Source organism: Bos taurus, chromosome 1, assembly GCF_002263795.3.
Source record: "Bos taurus isolate L1 Dominette 01449 registration number 42190680 breed Hereford chromosome 1, ARS-UCD2.0, whole genome shotgun sequence".
Classification (NCBI taxonomy): Eukaryota; Metazoa; Chordata; class Mammalia; order Artiodactyla; family Bovidae; genus Bos; species Bos taurus.
In genome coordinates this window covers 92,553,256-92,576,618 of record NC_037328.1, presented here as the reverse complement: position 1 = coordinate 92,576,618, position 23,363 = coordinate 92,553,256, and the positions used below count along the sequence as shown (strand labels likewise).

General features: G+C 37.4%; 1 protein-coding gene across 7 annotated transcripts in view; it reads left to right on the top strand.

The window, feature by feature from the left end:
- NAALADL2 (N-acetylated alpha-linked acidic dipeptidase like 2) overlaps nucleotides 1-23,363 on the top strand; it is a 1,562,846-nt gene that overhangs the window by 414,747 nt on the left and 1,124,736 nt on the right. The window contains exons 1-2 of one of the 7 annotated variants that reach the window (XM_059888513.1): nucleotides 17,324-17,439; nucleotides 21,467-21,541. The exons of 5 other annotated variants lie outside the window; for them this stretch is intronic. In XM_059888513.1, coding sequence (XP_059744496.1) covers nucleotides 17,397-17,439; nucleotides 21,467-21,541 — 118 coding nt within the window. In that variant the 5' untranslated portion in view covers nucleotides 17,324-17,396. Of the gene's footprint in view, nucleotides 1-17,323; nucleotides 17,440-21,466; nucleotides 21,542-23,363 lie in introns of those variants that run through there. One more of the 7 variants, XM_024995412.2, reaches the window with a different exon arrangement.

Genomic DNA, 23,363 nt, shown 5'->3' with positions numbered 1-23,363 from the left:
TGGATAAGAAAGCAGTGGTACATATACACAATGGAGTATTACTCAGCCATTAAAAAGAATACATTTGAATCAGTTCTAATGAGGTGGATGAAACTGGAGCCTATTATACAGAGTGAAGTAAATTAGAAGGAAAAACATAAATACAGTATACTAATGCATATATATGGAATTTAGAAAGATGGTAACAATAACCCTGTGTACGAGACAGCAAAAGAGACACTGATGTATAGAACAGTCTTATGGACTCTGTGGGAGAGGGAGAGGGTGGGAAGATTTGGGAGAATGACATTGAAACATGTAAAATATCATGTAAGAAACGAGTTGCCAGTCCAGGTTCAATGCACGATACTGGATGCTTGGGGCTAGTGCACTGGGACGACCCAGAGGGATGGTATGGGGAGGGAGGAGGGAGGAGGGTTCAGGATGGGGAACACATGTATGCCTGTGGCGGATTCATTTTGATACTTGGCAAAACTAATACAATTATGTAAAGTTTAAAAATAAAATAAAATTAAATTACATTTTTTCTGTCTGTATTTTTGTTCATGATGATATATTATTAATGATTATAAGATGATGATCTGTATTTGTTTTCTAAAGAGCAGGAAATGTTAAGCTCATTTTCTACTTTTGCTATGTCTCTAAAGAGTGACAGTTTTTCCTTAGGTGGCTTCTTTTCTGCTTTCTTCCATGGCTCAACCAAAACTGTCCTGCTGTTTCTTTTTTCTAACTAAAATCCCCCAAATCAACATGGTGGCTAAGACACTTGCATTATTCTTTGTAAAAGTGTGGGTTTCTAAGAAGCAAGCTGTGAAATATCTGCAGAGTGACATTTATAGGCACCCTCCTGTTCAATAGAACATCCACGTTTTATAGCTTTTAAATTATATGGCAGTTTTTCCTCCTAGATCCCTGTTAAGAGTGCTTAATAAAGTTTACAACAATTTCTTTCCTTATTTACCAAACACTTATTAAACACCTATTAAAGTGGACGTGCTCAGTCACTCAGTCATATCCGACTCTGTGACTGCATGGACTGTAGCTGGCCAGGGTCCTCTGTTCATGGGATTCTCCTAGCAAGAATACTGGAGAGGGTTGCCATTTTCTACTTCAGGGGATCTTTCCCACCCAGGGATCAAACCTATATCTCTGGCATCTCCTGAATCAGCAGGCAGATACTTTACCACTAGTGCCCCCCTATTTATTAAAAAAAAAAAAAAAAATCTTTTTATATGTTAGCTATTTGCCAGCACTAAGAAGCTCAGATTCCATTTAGAAATATCAGAGACATAAATTAGAGATAAATTATATAGACATCTTTGGCAGTTTTCTAAAGCACATTTTAGAGTCCCTTGGCTTTTATCTTTCTAATTTAATATGAAAAATAGTCAAGAAAAATAAATAAGACTTTTTTCTTAAAATAGTAAGTGAATACTTTCTTTGATTATTTAAGTAGTACATAATTTGTTTTAAAATATGAAAAGTCAAGAAGTATATAAAGATGAAATTAGGTGATCGCCATTAATTCTATAATGTAGCAACTGTCTTTTAATATTTTAGCATGTATCATATATTTTGATAAAAAATATACCACAATACTGTGTTAAATATTTTATAAGTCAGTGAATAGTCCTGCATTAACACTTATAGATTACTCCACTATACTATTTTATAAATTATTTTTAAAATCTCCTGTTGCTAGTATTTTATTGCTTATATTTTTATATTATAAAAAACACTGATAAATATTTTGGTATAAACTAATTTGTATATTTTTCTGATTATTGTCTTGGAAAATTTCCGGGGAAATTTCACATGGCATGATCACTATTTAATACTTAATATAATATTTAATATGAAGTATTTAATGTACTTCATATATATTTTGCTAAATTGCTGTTCAGAAAGCTTGTAACACTTCTGCTCTGCTTATGAGGGAAATTCTATTTCACTTACTTTCTGACATAAAACTAGTCAACTGGATGAAATATCTGAAACAGTTATTTTCAGATATAGGACAATAGGGTGTTTGGATTGTGATTCCTGAGAAAAAGGAATCAAATAAGGTGAACCATATAATTATCCTGGATTTCTATCCAGGAGCAATTTTCAGAATATGATGGAAGGAGGAAGGGCCTACATATATCCAGAGTTGAAAAGATAGAGATTAAACTTTGATAAAAATAAGACAGCACTATGTGGAGACAATATATGAGATAAGAGAGCTAAACAAGGAAAGAACTCCAGATATCTGCACAGTGGATCACAATAAACTGTGGAAAATTCTGAAAGAGATGGGAATACCAGACCACCTGACCTGCCTCTTGAGAAACCTGTATGCAGGTCAGGAAGCAACAGTTAGAACTGGACATGGAACAACAGACTGGTTCCAAATAGGAAAAGGAGTAGGTCAAGGCTGTATATTGTCACCCTGTTTATTTAACTTATATGCAGAGTACATCATGACAAATGGGCTAGAGGAAGCCCAAGCTGGAATCAAGATTTCCGGGAGAAATATCAATAACCTCAGATATGCAGATGACACCACCCTTATGGCAGAAAATGAAGAGGAACTAAAAAGCCTCTTGATTAAAGTGAAAGAGAAGAGTGAAAAAGTTGGCTTAAAGCTCAACATTCAGAAAACTAAGATTATGGCATCTGGTCCCAACACTTCATGGCAAATAGATGGGGAAACAGTGGCTGACTTTATTTTTCTGGGCTCCAAAATCATTGTAGATGGTGATTGCAGCCATGAAATTAAAAGACACTTGCTCTTGGTAGGAAAGTTATGATCTACCTAGACAGCATATTAAGAAAGCAGACATTACTTTGCCAACAAAGGTCCATCTAGTCAAGGCTATGGTTTTTCCAGTGGTCATGCTTTCAAGTTGTTGTGCTGGAGAATACTCCTGAGAGTCTCTTGGACAGAAAGGAAATCAAACCAATCAATCTTAAAGGAAATTAACCTTGAATATTCATTGGAAGGACTGATGCTGAAGCTGAAACTCGAATGCTTTGGCCAATTGACACGAAGAGCTGACTCATTGGAAAAGACCCTGATGCTAGGAAAGATTGAGGGCAGGAGGAGAGGGGGCAACAGAGGATAAGATGGTTGGATGGGACGATGGACATGAGTTTGGAAGGACAAAGAAACCTAGCGTGCTGCAGTTCATGGGGTTGCAAAGAATCAGACAGTACTGAGCTACTGAAAAACAAGAAGAAGAAGAACAACAAAAAAACAATGGTGTAAAGGTGAGATTCCATGATGTAGCACAGAGAGTATCCTGTTGGGCAATTACAATTCCAAAAGAGCTCTAGATTGGACAATTTCTAGAGTTACACAGGGCTAGGAATCATTCATCTTCCCACCAACAAGAGTAGGGAGACCTGTTGACTGTATAAGGTATCTAAAGTGTCATATACCTTAGTGGTGTGGCTAAAGTAGTTCTAGAGTAAAGGCTTCTCTAGGGCTGCCTTCAAAAATTACAAAACATTCTCAAAATGATTAGGCTGATCTACAAATAACAGCCCCTCTAGACAAAGTCCAACATTTTTAAAGAAGTACAACAAAATTCATCACTCAATAATGTACATACAAGTGACAGAGTCAAAATGTTCTGCATCCATTCCAAAATTACTAGACATGCAAAGAAACAGAAAATTGAGACTCATAATCAAGAGAAAATTAACTAATAGAAATAGACCCAAAATGATAAAATTAGCAGATGATCTTAAAGCTACTGTTATATATTTGAATGTGCACAATGAAGAAAAGTTATGACCAACCTAGATAGCATATTGAAAAACAGAGACATTACTCTGCCAACTAAAGTCCGTCTAGTCAAGGCAATGGTTTTTCCAGTGGTCATGTATGGATGTGAGAGTTGGACTGTGAAGAAGGCTGAGCGTCAAAGAATTGATGCTTTTGAACTGTGGTGTTGGAGAAGACTCTTGAGAGTCCCTTGAACTGCAAGGAGATCCACCCAGTCCATTCTGAAGGAGATCAGCCCTGGGATTTCTTTGGAAGGAATGATGCTAAAACTGAAACTCCAGTACTTTGGCCACCTCATGCAAAGAGTTGACTCATTGGAAAAGACTCTGATGCTGGGAGGGACTAGGGGCAGGAGAAGAAAGGGACGACAGAGGATGAGATGGCTGGATGGCATCACTTACTTGATGGACGTGAGCCTGAGTGAACTCTGGGAGTTGGTGAGGGACAGGGAGGCCTGGAGTGCTGCGATTCATGGGATCGCAAAGAGTCGGACACGACTGAGTGACTGAACTGAACTGAATGATATAAAGACAAACATGAAACTAATGAGGAATAAATGAAAGATATAAACATGTTAGAATGCTAAAATTTTAATAGTTCCAAATACAACTTCCAAATAAGAAAAGTTCAGTTCAGTCGCTCAGTCGTGTCGCACTCTTTGTGACCCCATGAACCGCAGCACGCCAGGCCTCTCTGTCCATCACCAACTCCCGGAGTTCACTCAAACTGATGTCCTTTGAGTCGGTGATGCCATCCAACCATCTCATTCTCTGTCATCCTCTTCTCAAGCCCTCAATCTTTCCCAGCATCAGGGTCTTTTCAAATGAGTCAGCTCTTCGCATCAGATGGCCAAAGTATTGGAGTTTCAGCTTCAGCATCAGTCCTTTCAATGAACACCCAGGACTGATCTCCTTTAGGATGGACCTCCTTGCAGTCCAAGGGACTCTCAAGAGTGTTCTCCATCACCACAGTTCAAAAGCATCAGTTCTTTGATACTCAGCTTTGTTTATAGTGCAACTCTCACATCCATACATGACCACTGGAAAAACCATAGCCTTGACTAGATGGACCTTTGTTGGCAAAGTAATGTCCCTGCTTTTTAATATGCTGTCTAGGTTGGTCATAACATTTCTTCCAAGGAGTAAATGTCTTTTAATTTCATGGCTGCAATCACCATATGCAGTGATTTTGGAGCCCAGAAAAATAAAGTCTGTCACTGTTTCCACTGTTTCCCCATCTATTTCCCATGAAATGATGGAACCAGATGCCATGATCTTAGTTTTCTGAATGTTGAACTTTAAGCCAAGGTTTTCACTCTCCTCTTTTACTTTCATCAAGATACTCTTTAGTTCCTCTTCACTTTCTGCTATAAGGGTGGTGTCATCTGCATATCTGAGGTTATTGATATTTCTCCTGGCAATATATATATATGAGAAATGAAAATTTCACTGAATAGTAGTTATAGTAGAATAGACATTGCAGAAGAAACCATTAGTCAGCATAGATTTATAACAAAAGAAACTATTTAAACATAAGTACAAAAGAGAAAGGACTGAAAAATATTAACAGAGCTTCAGTGACTTGCTGATTATCTATACTTGTATATGTGTATCTTTATGTTATCTATATGTTTATTTATACCATATCTATAATTAGAGTCCCAGAAGAAAGAAGCCTGAAGAGAGGAGAGACAGATATTTAAAGACAGCAATTAATGACAGAATTTTTTAGATTTTGGTGAATATTCTAAACTGACAAACTCAAGAAACTCAGCACACTCAAAGCAGGATAAAGAAAATCACACAATGATGTAAAAATCAAATCAAACAAAAATAATGAACTTTTGACAAAGAAAATAAAAACAGCAAGTCACAAAAGACACATGGCATACAATAGAGTAAGGTTAAGACAAACCATACACTTCTTGTCAGAAACTATCTAACCCTGATGGCAATGGAAAAAACTTTTAGCATGCTGAAAGAAAAAGAGACATATCAATCTAGAAATTCAATGTACAGAAAAAATACTTTTGAAGAATAGGTGATAAGTAAACATTTTTTCAGGCAAACAAAAACTGAGAGAACTCATCATCAGCATACAAGAAATAAAAGAAAGGTTTAAGGAAATCTTTCAGGAAGAAAATGGAACTAGAATCTACACAAAGAGCATAAAATTGGTGAATATGTAGGTAAATATAATAAAATATTTCCCTCACTTTTAATATATTTAAAGAATAATGGAGTAGCTAAAACAAAGACAGTAATAGTGTTTTTTGAGAGGGTTATAAATAACATATGTAGTGAAAAATGTATGAGATCATAATCACAAGGACAGGAGGGGGAAATGGTAGTATATTGGTATCAATCTCTTATTTCTGAAATTATATACTACTTTTAGGTAGCTGGCTATAATTTTAAGTCGAATATTGTAAAACCTCAAACAACAAGAGAGTCAGAGAGGAGAGAGCAAAATCAAGAAATTAAGATACAGAAGAAAAAAAATTGCTAATAAGCAAATAGTACAGCTGAATTTGGGTCCTAAGACATCTATACTCAGTGAGAAAGAATAAAGGACAAATGCAACTAATTGAAAACAAATAGCAAAATGATAGAATTAAATACAACTATATTGATAATTACGTTCGTGTAACATAATATTACAATTAGAAGGAAAAGACTATTAATCTGGATTGTCAAAAAAGGGCATTCCCACTTTATACTTTTTGAGAGAGATTTCACTTTAAAGATAAAAAACATTAAAAAATAGAAGAGGGCACACTATGAAAACAATAAATATTAGATAAAGTAGAATTTAGAACAAGAAATTTTATTAAAAAAGGCTGTTTTATAATGACAAAGTCAATTTACAAGAGGATATAAAAATCCTACATGTGTTTTCACTTAATAATAAGGCTTCAAGATACATAAATTAACACTTGCAGAACTAAAAAGAAAAAAATAATCCACAACTCTACTTGAAGATACAATACTAACACCTCTCTCTCAGTAATTGATACTAAAAATAGATAAAATATTTAGAACATTGCAATCAAGAATAAAATTACATATTCTTTTTCAATGCACACAGAACATTCACCAAGATAGACCTTACACATCTCAATCAATTTTAAAAATTGAAATTACAGAGTATATTCTTTATCAGTGGTGGTAAGTAGAAATCAGTAACAGAAAGATACCAGGAAAATCTTCAAGTTAATATACTTCTAAATAAGCCTGAGTCAAATAATAAATTACTAGGGAAATTAGAACATATGTTAAATTAAATTCTGTTGAACACATAAACTTGTCATAACTTGTAGGATACAGGTAAATCAGCAGTTAGATGGGAATTTATAGCTTTAGTGCTTTATTTAAAAAAAAAAAAAGGCAACTAAAATGAGTGTGTAGGATTCTCCTTTAGGGTTGGTCCACCCTCATGCCTTGAGGCTATACTATCCTCTGTTCACCAAATAAAACACTGAGGTGTAATAAGTTGTTAAAAAAAAAAATCAGTGTTGTAGATTTTTAAAATCCAAATTGACTAAAGGAATAAATAATATAGATATGAATAGAATTCAAAAGAATAGAAAACTGTCAAAAATAGAGAAAAACAATATAAAGTCTGCTCTCGTTCCCAGAGTTGTCTGCAGAGTAATTCTCTTTTCCTGGTAAGGGAGAGGGAGACACCATGACAGACACTTAAGTCCTGCTTTTAAATAGAAAAGGAGAAGGCAGAGAGTTGATTGCCTTCAATTGAAAGCAATCCTTATGCTAAAGTGGCATATTTGAACCTGGCATATTCTGGCCTCTTCAGAGGGAAGCAGTAACACTAGAAACACTGTGAATTGATTATCTCCTTTATGCTCTTTATTAATTCAATTCTATTTTATTTTTTCATTAATTCTACTTTAGAGGTTTTGAAGACAGATGAAATATAATTGTGTTATGTTTTCTATTAAACAATCATCAAGCATTTATTAAATTCTTATGAATCTGGCAGGTCTGAGTGTGTGCTAAATTGCTTGAGTCATGTCCGACTCTTTGCAACCCCATGGACTGTTGCCTGCCAGACTTCTCTCTCCATGGGATTTCCCAGGCAAGAATACTGGAGTGGGTTGCCCTTTTCCTCCTCCAGGGGATCTAACCTAAGGATAGAACCTGTGTCTTATGTCTCCTGTGTTGGCAGGACGGTTCTTTACCAATAGGGACACCTGGGACCTGAGGCAGGTTTAAAAACATCAACTAAGAAGTGCACTAGATGTGTGCCTAGAGAGTTGGAAGACAAGGCCATATTTACCCTGCATATTTTTAAAAATACTGAGGAAATAAAAATTAGTTGATAGAATAAAGGAGGCCTAAAGTTTTTAGAAGAAGTGGGAGGAACATGATGAGATAATTATTTAAAGCTGCTGCTAAGTCACTTCAGTCATGTCCGACTCTGTGTGACCCCATAGACAGCAGCCCACCAGGCTCCCCCGTCCCTGGGATTCTCCAGGCAAGAACACTGGAATGGGTTGCCATTTCCTTCTCCAATGCATGAAAGTGAAAAGTGAAAGTGAAGTTGCTCAGTCGTGTCCGACTCCTAGTGACCCCAGGGACTGCAGCCTACTAGGCTCCTCCGTCCATGGGATTTTCCAGGCAAGAGTACTGGAGTGGGGTGCCATTGCCTTCTCCATAATTATTTAAAGCTACTTTTTGCAATTGTATGTCTATTATTATGTTTATTCATTCTTAAAATTGTTCAGTTCAGTTCAGTCTCTCAGTTGTGTCCGAACTTTTGCGACCCCACCAATCGCAGCAAGCCAGGCCTCCCTGTCCATCACCAATTCCTGGAGTTCACTCAAACTCACGTCCATCAAATCAGTGATGCCATCCAGCCATCTCATCCTCTGTTGTCCCCTTCTCCTCTTGCCCCCAATCCCTCCCAGCATCAGAGTCTTTTTCAATGAGTCAACTCTTCGCATGAGATGGCCAAAGTACTGGAGTTTCAGCTTTAGCATCATTCCTTCCAAAGAAATCCCAGGGCTGATCTCCTTCAGAATGGACTGGTTGATCTCCTTGCAGTCCAAGGGACTCTCAAGAGTCTTCTCCATCACCACTGTTCAAAAGCATCAATTCTTCAGCGCTCAGCCTTCTTCACAGTCCAACTCTCACATCCATACATGACCACAGGAAAAACCATAGCCTTGACTAGACAGACCTTTGTTGGCAAAGTAATGTCTCTGCTTTTCAATATGCTATCTAGGTTGGTCATAACTTTCCTTCCAAGGAGTAAGCGTCTTTTAATTTCATGGCTGCAGTCACCATCTGCAGTGATTTTGGAGCCCCCAAAAATAAAGTCTGTCACTGTTTCCACTGTTTCCCCATCTATTTCCCATGAAGTGATGGGACCAGATGCCATGATCTTAGTTTTCTGAATGTTGAGCTTTAAGCCAATTTTTTCACTCTCCTCTTTCACTTTCATCAAGAGGCTTTTTAGTTCCTCTTCACTTTCTGCCATAAGGTAGGTGTCATCTGCATATCTGTGGTTATTGATATTTTTCCCGGCAATCTTGATTCCAGCTTGGGCTTCTTCCAGCCTCATAATGTACTCCACATATAAATTAAATAAGCAGGGTAACAGTATACAGCCTTGATGTCCTCCTTTTCCTATTTGGAACCAGTCTGTTGTTCCATGTCCAGTTCTAACTATTGCTTCCTGACCTGCATATAGGTTTCTCAAGAGGCAGGTCAGGTGGTCTGGTATTCCCATCTCTTGAAGAATTTCCCACAGTTTATTGTGATCCATACAAGCAAAGGCTTTGGCATAGTCAATAAAGCATAAATAGATGTTTGTCTGGAACTCTCTTGCTTTTTCCATGATCCAGCAGATGTTGGCAATTTGATCTCTGGTTCCTCTGCCTTTTCTAAAACCATCTTTAACAGCTGGAAGTTCATGGTTCACATACTGTTGAAGCCTGGCTTGGAGAATTTAGAGCATTACTTTACTAGCCTGTGAGATGAGTGCAATTGTGCAGTAGTTTGAGCAATCTTTGGCATTGCCTTTCTTTGGGATTGGAATGAAAACTGACCTTTTCCAGTCCTGTGCCACCGCTGAGTGTTCCAAATTTGCTGGCATATTGAGTGCAGCACTTTCATAGCATCATCTTTCAGGATTTGAAATAGCTTCACTGGAATTCCATCACCTCCTCTAGCTTTGCTCGTAGTGATGCTTTCTATGGTCCGTATGTTGTTAATTTCTGTTGCCCAAGGTGATCAAACACCACATTTTCAGCGTCAGCCTAGGATTTTTTTTTTTTTTTAATGGACTTTTTCCTATTTAATCTATTCTGGAAAAAAAAACAAAACAAAACTATCCAGAGGATATATGTTTATCTCTCCTCATTTTTTCCTCTCTGTTTTTGTTTTGTTTTTTCTCATTTTGTAAATCTGGTCACCATAGGAAAGACAGCAATCACTCACTTCAGGGAAAGTCTATTTTAAGTACTAGCTACTGGGGGGTAGACTGGGGTTAGAGACTTTAATCCTTCATCTCCTCCTTTCCTCTAACAATGCTAGCTGGCAGGCAGTCAGCAGGAAAGTAGAAGAGGAGCTTTCAGAAATAAAACATTTCCTGTAGAAAGTAGTGAGTGGCCCATTGTGATGTTGAACAAAAGTATTTCTCCTGGAATTGTTTTTCTAGGAAACGCGTTATGCCACTTAGACTTTATTCAGTAAATATATAGATAGAAGAAGAAAAGAAAGAAGAGATAAAAAAGAAAGGAGATAAACTTTTCTGCGACTCTCATAATTAATTTGTTCTTGTTGACTGCTGCTTTTGTTGATGTTTCATAATTTGAAAGCAAGGCACTTAGCGTTAATTTAATAAGTGATTTTTATAGCTACTGTGTTTATTTTGGACATGCTCATCTACTATTAATACTTTAAGATATTAAGTGAGAGGAATGGAATGTTTCTAAAGACTAAGAAGCCTCACATTTTACCTCAGCGTCACCCTAGAAGAGAAAGTTGTTTCCCCCTGAACAACTGTTAAATTTTTTTTTTTTCATTTAGCTAATATTTGCCAAGTTCCTATAGCACAGTTGACAATCTGCCTGCAACACAGCGAATCCCGGGTCAGTCCCTGTGTCAGGAAGACCTCTGGAGAAGGGAATGGCAATCCACTCCAGTATTCTTGCCTGGGAAACCCTTGGACAGAGGAGCCTGGTGGGCTACAGTCCATGGAGCCACAAAGAGTCAGACACGACTGAGCAACTAACACACACACACACACACACACACACACACACACACACAGAGCACAGGTGGCATTAATTGCTTTTTTTTTTTTTCCTTCTTTTTTTGAGGTTAGAGTGAAGAGGCTGAAGACTGGAAGTTATTTTTATCTCAGCATAAATGGGCTGTACTTTTTAATATTATTGGAGCTGTTTTAGGTTTCTCTTTGTCAAGGAGATGAAGCTTCTGTTTTCTGGACTGGTCATTGCACTGCATTTTGAGGAAATAATATTATGTCCAAACTAAAGCTACTATTTAAGCATTTTCATTACATTTTAAAAAGATGACAGAGATAAATCATTCTGTCACGTTGGTGTTTCTATTTATACCAAGGGTTTTAGCTATAGATGTTTTTTCTAGCTTTATTGTAGATTTTTAACATGCCCTAAAATTCTCAAATTGATTAATTCTCTGTTCTATGCAGTATCAGACAGTTTGCATGCATATTCTTTTGCTTTAATGCTCTTCTTTAGGTTCCTCTTGAGAGAGTTTTGCCAGAGATTGTGGAATAATAGGTTATAATATGTAGATTAGTTAAATGTGTGTGTGTGTATACCCTTCATTTTTAGTTCCATGATAATAATATTAAATATACAGTTAAACTTTTCTTAAATGTTTTCCCTTTTTCAGATAATATTTAGATGGCTGTCACAGCTAATCTTCCTACTATATGTAGAATCCTGTGGATGAAGGGAGAGTGTGCTAACAAGGGTATATAATTTAAAAACTTTCTCGCATTTAAGCCAGGATTTCATGGGATCCTCACAAAAAGTACATAAATCGTGGTACACTGTGATTACAAGCTTATATTTAGTATTTTGTTACTAGCTCTTCCACAGTCTGAAATAGTGTTGTTCCCAGCAGCAAATTAAACTGCTTTGTAATATCACTCCTACCTGACTTTCAGCTTGGCATCTTCATATGTCTGTTATTTTTATATGAGTCATTGTATGTCTTAATTACGTGAAGCAACTTATAAACCATAAGTAGCTGTTAAGCAACCTGGTGTGTGTGTGTGTGTATTAGCATATAATTTATATAGTTCCTTGGCTTCTTTGTTTGATAACACTATAGTGGAAAGATCATTAAAATGATAATATTCTCCTTCCTATTAATTATAGCTTATCTTGTTTCCTTGTTAATGGATGCTTCTTACTACTGAAGGAGATAGTTACTTTCTTTGTTCTCAATCAGTATTAATTCTCTTAAGAGTCTGTATGCAATTGTATGAAATAAGATGATAGAGAAATAAACATTTAGTTATAGTAGTATTAAAAGAATACTTTTGTCCACCAGTCAATCCTAATACAAAACACTGCTGCAGCTGCTGCTAAGTCGCTTCAGTCGTGTCCGACTCTGTGCGACCCCATAGACGGCAGCCACCAGGCTCCGCCGTCCCTGGGATTCTCCAGGCAAGAACACTGGAGTGGGTTGCCATTTCCTTCTCCAATGCATGAAAGTGAAAAGTAAAAGTGAAGTCGCTCAGTCGTGTCCGACTTTTAGCGACCCCATGGACTGCAGCCCACCAGGCTCCTCCGTCCATGGGATTTTCCAGGCAAGAGTACTGGAGTGGGGTGCCACTGCCTTCTCTGTACAAAACACTGAGTAGGCCTTAATTTTCTTGACCGACATTATTTTATGTCACATATATAGAGAGGCACATATGTATATATTGTGTATTCAACTATTTAGAATTACAGTTTCAAGTATATTGGGGGATATCAGAGAAGCCTGATTTAAATGAATTGCATGTTACTGGACAGTTAAGACTATGAGAATGAAAAATTATGATGATAAAGGAGTGACATTATTGATTGGGCTCCTCCAATGGGTTAGCAAGTAAAGAAGCTGCCTGCGATGTAGGAGATACAGGAGATACAGGTTCAGTTCCTGGGTCAGGAAGATCCTCTGAAGGAGGAAATGGCAACCCACTCCAGTATTCTTGCCTGAAAAAGAATCTCATGGACAGAGGAGCCTGGTGGGCTAGAGTTCAAAGGGCCACAGACTTGGACGGGACTAAGCGACTAAGCGCGCACGCATGACAAGGGGCAGTGGACATATGTGAGCAGGGAAGTGGGATGGCTGTGTTTCAGGAAGATCGTGGCGGATATAGAAAGAGTGGATGGGAGGAGAGGAAGAATTCATTTGTAGGGAGTACCTATCTTGGCCAGACATGACAATGGCCTCACTTAAAGGAAATAGAAAGTTAAGGAGGTGGATTTCAGTGTTATTGATAGAACTTAGTGACTATTTGGGGGATGGGAGAGGTAAGTAGTAAGGATAAATCCTAAAGTTTCATCTAGGGCAACTGGGTGGATGGTAATACCCAAATCCAGAAAAGATGGGGTAAAATATGTTAGACCAGCACACCCAAACATTAGGAAATCTTGTTTATCATTACCCATTGTTCTCCTATAGAATGTACTCTTCCCCACCCCCTCCCTCTGCTTACCTAGCTATCTTGCTCCTAGAACTCAAAAATATGAGCGTCAGAATCACCCCAGGAATTCTTGGCTGCAACCAACCAACAATATGTGATAAATAAGGGTTGTATTTTATGCAGATGAGTTTTCTGGTGATAAGAGTTGTCTCCGCTGGTTTTCTTCCTGGTAGGAAGACACTTTTACAAATGAAAAATTTCCTGTATAAATGTAAGTTTCCCTTACAAAAGGGGGAATGTATACTCTTATTTTTAGAGAGTAAGGGGGAAGTAAAGAGCTTTTCTTGAGTCTGCTCATTCTCAGGTGTCTTTTGTTCAAAATAATCCATATTTTAGAGAGCATATTTGAGGGGAACATATTCTTATACCTTGCAAGCACATCTACCTAGTTCTTGGAACTATAATCTCAAAAATCCACCCTGCTTGCTGAGCCTGGAATTTCCTTCCTATGATAGTTTGCAGGATTGCAATTTTGAGAGGTTCTAATCCTTTTCTCTCTAACCTTTGCTCTCCATGGATACCTATGCTTTTGACCAAGTTGTTGTTCTACTTGTGTTATACAATTTACTGAGAAAATAAGTAACATCTCTGTGTAATTATTCCAAATATTGCAACATTTTACATACACAGTACCATGTTCCATAGCATATAATGTCAACATTTATTACTTTGAATAACTTCTTTGTAATTTTTCTTTCAAATGTTCATATATATCTTCCCTGGAAAATCAGGACTAAATAATCACTTCAGTAACTACACACAAAAAATTTAACCTGTAACATTGGTTTCTTCCAAATCTGTAGTTCCAGGTAGAACCTTCAAAATGAGTGACAGAGAATAGCTTAACATTTTCTTTCGCTCACTCTCTCTTGGAGCATTTTAGAATACAATGCTGGACATACAGATAAGTGACATGGTTGGAAGTGTTAGTTTTTTATTATGTCACCTAAGTTGTTTTTAAAAATGTACACAGTAGTTTTTATAGCAAAGTTTCTATACATATAGAGCAGTGTTCCCCAACATTTTTGGCACCAAGGACTGATTTTGCATAGGACAATTCTTCCATGAATGGGGAGGGGGAATGTGAGCAATGGGGAGCACTTGTAAACACAGATGAAGTTTTGTTTGTGGTCACCACCCACCTTCTGCTGCACGGCCCAGTAATTAACAGGGACTGGGGACGCCTGATATAGAGGACACATTCATTCCAGTAAATTTCTCTCAAAGATTCTGAAAATTTTGATAGTTTTAATAATTATATTAGTTTCTTTCTCACCATTCAGTGCACCTATTTTAACGTCAGTCATGCCTTTTGTTTTTGATGCATACGAGTGTGTTTTAAACTAATGTATGCACTTTTTTTTCCTCTTTCATTTACTTCTTTTATCTTTGATTCTTTGTTTTTTTCCAGAAATTTTCCTAAGTGTCCTCATCTCTTTTATCCTTCTAGTTCTTAATTATTTGCTCTTGCAGACAAACCTACCTACTCTCTCCTCCCATCTCTTTACATTTTTGAAATTTAATTTGTCATTTTTCCCTCTTAGATATTTTCCATTATCTTCTTTGCTAATCTCTGCCCTTCTTTTCTTTGAGGTCCTTTATTTCACCCTTTTTGATGATAGTAATTTGTTCATCTTTACAATACTTGTTGAAGGCATAGTATGTGCTAGGAACTGTGACAGGTGCTAGGAATGTAGTGATGAACACAAAAAGGTTCTCTGACATAACACCTTTTAAGGACAGAAATAATTAAGCTGTACATACAATACAATGTGATAAGAGCCATGGTGGAATGAAAAGTTTTGAGCTGTTATGGGGGATCTGGAAGCACACAGAAGAGACCTCAACCAGAATTGGGTTGAAGAATTCCTGCATGTGGATTAGTTAGGCAAAGAAGAGGTGATGAAGGCAGAATTTTTCTAGGCAGAGAAGGCCCAGGAGAGAGAGAGACAGTGGATGTACTCAGGGCCCTTTATTAGTATTGAAACTCTTTCAGTGTAACTGGATGTGTATTTGTGTTACTTTCTGTACAGCTGCAAAAGCTTTGGAGGTTTCTGTTTCTTTTTATGTTTTACCTCTGCTAAAAAATAAGAGTTCTCTGTTCTACTTTCATAACAACTTCCTGCATGCCATAATTCAGCTGGTAGATAATTGGTACTTTATACCTGTTGTTGACTAATTCTAGGTGCCTGGGGCAGGTATGTTAATACATTTTCATTTTTCCCATAATGAATGAGGATTGATATATGTATTTCTCTTCTTATGGGGAAGTCAGAATGTGATGATTTTAGTGTTTTATTGTCAAACATTCAATTTCAGGTCACTTTTGGTGAAGTATGAGCTTGGTGTGTGTGTTACACTATGCAATTGTACTAGGCAAAGGACTGCTTTATTTTAGAACAAGCCACAGCCTGGATTTTAAATCTGACGTTTATGACATGTTGATAAAATGGGCCTTAGATAGTAAATGGTCAGCTCATTTTACAGATGGAGAAACTGAGACCTGGAGAGGTTAATGAAGGAAAGAACTAACTGTGATGAGGACTTGGGTGTGTGTGATGTTTGTTTTTATTCTGAAACTTTTGAGAATAACTATTCTACTTATTTACCATTTCTGTTTTTTATATAATTTATATAATCATTTTTCATTACTAAGCTGGAAAACATGATGGATAGATTATTTTTACATTGAAAATTAAAAAAAAAACTAGGAGATGTTTGAGCCTGAGATTTTTTTTAAACTAATCTGACCAAGATGAAAAATCAAGGAATTCTAAAGGAAGGAAATACAGATTGTTTTTTACTCTAGATGTCTTATGGGAGACAGAGATGAAATAAATTGACTTATTTTTGTCATCTACTTCCTCTCTTGTAAACAAATAAAGATAAATCTCCGGTGTGTTGCTCATCTTTGCTAGGGATGGGTGTTTTGTTTGAGGCAGAACAGTTGAACGTAATACTATGTTTTTGTTGAAAAGGCAATGTAAATATCAGTATCCTTCTTTTACCAGTGAGGACCTTGAGGCACTGTAAGATTGGATGGACTCATCTCTTTAAGGTTTCTCAGTTAATAAGTAACAGCTGACGTCAGAACACAGTGACATCAGAGCTGTGGTTCTGCATTCTTTCTGTTCAGAAGGAGGGGGACAAGAGAAGGGTGAAGGGAGGGAAGGAACAGGGTGTACGAGGAAAAGGAAGAAGAGGAAACGAAGGAGGAGGAAAAATGTTGCTTGTTGTGTTTATTATCCACCATTCGCAATGTTTAGCACAGCCATACATTACTGCTTTCAGTTTTATAATTATTTCCTGAAATTGATATTTTGCATTTTCCCCATTTTACAGTTGAGGAAACTGACTTCAAGGAAGCTATATTCCTCGTTATAGTTGCACAGCTAGAACTAGAGCTACTCCAAAGCCTACGCATAACTAATTCCCATGGTGTTCCTTATTTTCCCATATTTTTTTTTAATGGACATTGCAAAATTCACATTAAATTTTACTTTATTTCTATAAGATAAGCAGATTGGGAACACTAAAAAACAAACAAAACTCTGGCTCTGCTCCATGCCACGGTGGTAGTACAGACACTCTTTTGGCAGGAAGTATTGATAAGTTTCGGGACTAAAGCGAAAGTAGGGAATTAAAAGTTAACACCAAAATTGAAACAAAGCCACGTTTTGTGAAGCACACACTAATAGCAGTCCATTGGATCAAAGGATATGATCTCACTTCACAGTAAAACAGGTCTTGCAAGCCCAGGTAACTCAGGAAGCAGAATGGTAATTATTCACAGAAGAAAGCAGGTAGTATACTGTTACATTACTACAGGGGAAAGTCAGAAGGTCACCAGGCTTACAGGGTAACTGACACAGCTGAAACTGCTTGGTCCCCTTTAAACAGAAGTAGTAAAATGGGAGAGAATGAAGCAAGTTTACCTAATACTGCTTTGCAAGGTAAGTGCCAACAGCCTCTGAAATGGTTGCAATCAGATGTGTAAGTGGTGTCCATTACAGAGTGTGTGTGTGTGTGTGTATGTGTGGTGTGTGTGCGTGCACCTCTGCTGTGTTTCAAGGTGTGCTTTGAGGGTGGTGAAAGAAGTGGGGATTGTTTCTGAAGAAGCAGCTGTCTCGTCCGTTTTTCTCAACTACTCAACCTACGCAGAAACACAAATTTGGTGGAGTAGGGAAAACCTTATCTTACTTGAGCTATAATGCTAGAGAATGGTACAACCTACTTCCAGTCCATTTTCATGTGAAACTTTTCCCAGTATTGACAGAACATTGATTTTTGTCCTTGCCTGTGAGATTTTTATTTGTAATAAAATTTTACCATCTCTGGGACTTACCAGCCAAGTGTCCTTGTAATTAATATTACCGCTTTTTTAAGGTAGAAAACAAGTCTCAGAGGGCAGTGTCTGGTTGGGGAGAGTGGTTTTAGAAGTCTTACTTTATCAGATACCTTTGTCCTTTAAAGGGACTGGCTTTATTGACATTGGCTTGACCAGGCTACTGTGGCTAGGCTTGTTGATAGAAACAAATACAAGTTGCCTCACACTTTCTACTTTTTTGAGTGAGAACGTTTCTTTAAAAAAAAAAAAGTGCAGAAGGCATATTTGTTGCCATGATTTCTAGTCGTCTACTCTCTTGTTAATTATTTACCACCTTTACTAGTGACATTTTGATCAAGGTCTTTTTAAAGAAGTCTCCTTGATGATGACATTTTTATTTCCTTAAATATGTTCTTCTGAAGCTTACCAGCAAGAGAATACTCAAACCACTGTTTTCCTTTATGTGTACGTAACCAAAAACATAATTATATCTGTGAAATGTAAAACATCTGAGGATAACAAGACCATCATAGACATGCTTGGTCATAAACATGTATCATCCATTTTTATAGAGGTAAATAATCTTCCAGAATACCTGTTTTTTTTTTTTTTTTCTTCTGTATTTTCATTAATCCTTTCTCTACTTACTTTGCTTAAAAATCCCAGAATTGTATTTCTATTTCTGTGTATTTCCTAAAAAAAAAAAAAAATTGAAACACTGTGTAAAATGCTATTAAAAAGTACCTTTAATGTAGAGTAATTTTAAAAGTTATTTAATGCTTTCTATTGAAGAAAAGCAGCAAGGTAAAAGAATCATTTAGTATAAGCCTATGAAATAATTTGTGTTTTATGGATAAAATATATGTGATTATAACATATGCCTTAACTGTTTCTGTAATGTTTTTCCATGGGAAAGTATATAGGAAGCATCTAGGTTGTTAGAGTTGTTCGTATAATAATAATTTTGTGTCAGATGTGTAGGACTGTTTGGGAACCCCCAGAATAGCCCATCTTAGCCTGTCTTGTACATCATCTGTGTCTGTGTTCAGGATTGAAATAAACTGAGGAGTACCCTGGCAGCTTTCCTGTCCCCTCATCATCCCTCTTTGTGTCAGGATCAGGATAATATTTGCTTCTTATTTTAGAGTCCCAGAATGTACATAGATTGTCTGTTGTTTTGTGGGGTTTTTTGCCTCTTTTTCCCTCACCCTTTTATATCTGTTATGAGTCTGGTAATACATTCCATTTGGGAAGGGTGAATTTCTCTTCCTCCTATATATTGATTTTTCCAATTATTTTCAAAATCAATTATTAGCACAAATCAGAAGAGCATGCATAAAATTTAAAATAAGAGCTATGGTAAATAATTTGAATGTCATGGTTTGAGTTAGAAAACAGTGTGCCTTGATTCATAAAGCTTCTGTAGCTGGGGAATACTTGTGAGATCAATTCTATCCTGGGGTATTTTCCTTTGTGCACTCTGCTTAAATTTTTCAATAAGGAATGTGTTCTCCTCTGATCTTATCTGAGTTGAAATGCATCCTTGATAGGTCTACAAATAGTTCAGATTTCTCTTCTTGGAGTGTTGAAATGCTTCCATTCCAGACATATTTGCCTTAAGATTATTCAGTGAACCTATTAATCAGTGAGAATTAATGAGAAACAAGATGCTTCAGTTAGTTTGAAATTACTTCTGGATCTTGTTTTAATTATAAAGGAAAACACAGTAGGAGTTATTTTTTACCTTTATTTGTGTGTGTAAAGGTAAGAGATTTTGCTAAGGTTGTCTAATATCTTATAAAACAAACCAAGATATATCCAGGAGTCTTCACTTATGGATTGCTCTAACAGCATTCTATTTTCTGTGCAATCAGTTTAGTTCAGTTCAGTCACTCAGTGATGTCCAACCCTTTGCGACCCCATGAATCGCAGCACGCCAGGCCTCCCTGTCCATCACCAACTCCCAGAGTCCACCCAAACTCATGTCCATCGAGTCGGTGATGCCATCTAGCCATCTCATCCTCTGGCATCCCCTTCTCCTCCTGCCCCATAATCAGTCTTATATCTGAGCTTGAGTTTTAAAATTACCAAAGTAAATGAAAAATGCATTTTGAAATGTTGTTTAATTTTTCTTTTGACTTAATAGCATTTATAAAGATTCTGAAGTTCTCTAAAATAATACTGCTTATAATCAGCTCTGCTCACAAATAAGTATTCTCTAACAGAAATGACTATATTCGGATGTTTTGTACATTTAGCCTATAGATGATTTAAGTGTTTTGGCTATGAAGATAAGTACTTAATAAACGATAGATTATCATTAGAACTCCATCACGTGTTTTGAATAATGGTTTTCTAAGGCCCCTGTATGTATCTAGATTATCTAGACTCACTGGGCCGTCTCTAGTCACACCTTGAAGGGCTAGCCATAGACATTGTCAAGGATTATTCATTTTAGCACCATATCCTGTAGGCCTCTGACCATTATTATACCCAAGTTGCTGGTAGATTATGCCCTGATTAAGAGCCCATAAGCTATCAACATTTAATGTTTCCAATGATATTGGGAACCTATCTTTTCCTGAATGAGAGTGAAATCCTTCCAAAGTTATCTTTGGCTTAATGTGAACAGATTTCAATTATCTTTTCTAACCTAAGAAGCAATCTCTCCCTTTTAGCCTCAGTGAGAAAGTTAACAGACAATTGTGTAAAACCTTCATACATGAAGGTCCATAATATTCTCTGGATTCGTTAAATAGAATTATCTTGGGTAGAAGAGAATACTAAAAAATGTTTTCTAATTTTTGAAAATATAAATAAAATGTACAAATAATATGGCATCAGGAATAGGGATGAGTGCTTTTTTTTCATCGTTATTTGCTAAGGAAAGGAAGGAGGATTTCCTTACATAATATCTGTAAGCACATGTACCACTGAGTGGCATATTGTCAGTCTGTGACAGTAGTGAATGGCCATGGCTGAGGTGACAGGATGGTGGCAAGTCCCTTCTTGGCAGGGAGTTATCTGGAAATTGACTTAGGATAAGGTTTCTTGCAATGTAGGAGACCCAGGTTCAATCCCTGGGTCTGGAAGATCCTGGGGAGATGGGGATGGCTACCAACTCCAGTATTCTTGGCTGGAGAATTCCATAGACAGAAGATCCTGGAGGGCTACAGTCCATGAGGTTCTCAAAGAGTCAGACACAACTAAGCTACTAACACGCACACATACAAGATTTCTCCAAAGGGTATCCTTGAGCATGTAAGGGACCCTAGCCTAGTCTCTCTCAGGAAGTAGAGGTATTTTCTGCTTCTCCCAGACTTCTCATTAACAGGTAAGGCAGACCGTAGTCAGAATTGTTTAAAAAAAATGGTGGGTGGGGGGAATAATCTCTCAAGGCTCAGCTGTGTTCCTCATCTCCTGACTTCCTCCTACCTCAGGACTTCAGCCCCAAGGTCTTGTTTTTCTTCTCCTTTTCCTTGGTCAAACATGTCCAAGGCCACCTACCTCTTTGTAAAGGATTGTTGTTGTTTAGTCACTCAGTCGTGTCCAGCTCTTTTGCAACTCCTTGGACTGTATGTAGCCTGCCAGGCTCCTGTATCCATTGGATTCTCAGCAAGAATACTGGAGTGGGTTGCCATTTCTTTTTCCAGGGGATCTTTCCAACCCAGGGATGGAACCCATGTGGGCTGCATTGTCAGGCAGATTCTTCACCACTGAGCTACCAGGTAAGCCCTTTGTAAAGGATATGATTTATCCTTGGAATTATTTGAATAACAGAAATCTCTTGAGTTCAGTGCCAGAACAACCTTGTGAGAGGGGATCTCTTTGAATGGAGTTTCCTTTGAACTACTTAACATAACCTTTTCTCTCAAACTGCCTGCTTATCAGCTGCTTGGATGTTTTTGAACACCCTCTAATTAAAGTCCTTCTTCCTACCTCAGTTCTTTGTTCTCTAGGTTAAGAACCCCCTATTCTAAAGGCTACAAAAGACTAGAACTCTGTGGAAAAGATGTTTCTAAGTTCAGAAGTTTGGCTAGACCCTTTCAAATGCAAGGCCAGTTATAGGTAGCTGTCAGCAGAGAGTTCTTCCACCAACCCTCTGAGGGAGAATCTGGCTGTCAGAACCAGGGTAAAGAAATCTGTAGAATATTAATATTTTCAAGGTAGAGAGGGAGTATAGAGGATCTTAAGTCCAAAATTTTTACTTTGTAGAGGAACAGAGATCCTTTGAAGGTACAAAAATTGTTCTCAGTTCCTCAGAAGCAGTTGCCAGAACCCAAGTCTCCACCCTAGCTGCCTAAATCCTATAATTTGATGGAGGGATTTGGCACATTGTTTTCTAGGAGTATTTACTTTTTAGAGAAGGAAATTTAGGCTTAAAAATGCTTTCCATATTGACATCTTTTAGCCTTTGTGGTATGACCTGTAAATCACCATCCAGTATTCAGCCTGGCTTTGAAATGTTTGCTCCATCCAGGCATCCAGTCTTGGGTATTCTCTTGACTACATAAAAGTAACTTAGGCTCTTGAGACATATATTAACTTTCATCACAAGGAGGAATTGGCTTGAAATTCCATAAGCACATGCAAAAAATGTTTCTCCGTGATTCACCCATTTCTTTAGAAATTATACTTTTTGTATCTGGCTAGTATAAGAAAAAAATCCAGGTGGGAAGATGCCTTAGTGTCTGTGCTTCTGTCTGTGTTTCTAGGTTGCAGCCCAAGGGCAGCAGTACTGTATACCCCAACCAGTTAGACTGGTTTGGTGTGTCTGTTTACTTTCTGTGGTGGGAAAAGTATCTCACATTCATCATCATAAACCATGCCTGTGAGTGCTTTGAAATCTTTTTAAAACCCCAAAGAGAACTCACCAGTTTGTGAATCTTCCTTCCAACCCACTCGAATTTTAATAGCATTTTCAGTGATGACAAGTGCATAGAGCTCTTGTTTAACCATTTGCATTCCTGGAGGAAGCTTTCAGTTGCTCTGAGTGAGAGGCTGGTAGACTTGAGACACTGTGAAATTGAAATTTAGATATTGAGGTAACAGGACATTTTGGAGTTGAAACTTCCAGAAGTTCTGCTGGAGAGGTCTTATAATCTAAGGACGAAATCAAGCATAACTGGAGGAAATAAAATTGTAGAGAATGTCAAAGCATGAAATCCCAGGTGAGTCTGACCAAAGTGTGTAGGCAAAAATGTATGGCTTGGGGATTTTTCCGAAGTACAAGGCAAAGAACCCTTGGGACAGGCAAAGAAGATTAGAATATGAACTCCAAAGTCAGATATAAGAAATAGTTAAGGAAGTTAACGGGGCTTCCTTGGTGGCTCAGTGGTAAACAATCTATCTGCCTGCCAATGCAGGGGATGTGGGTTCAGTATCTGGGTCTGGAAGATCCCTGTAGAAGGAAATGGCAACCCAATCCAGTATTCTTGCCTGAGAAATTCCGTGGACAGTGGAGCCTGGCAGGCTATGAAGTCCATGGGGTCTTAAAGAGTTGGACATGACTTAGTGACTAAACAACAACAAGGAAGTTGGCATAACTGC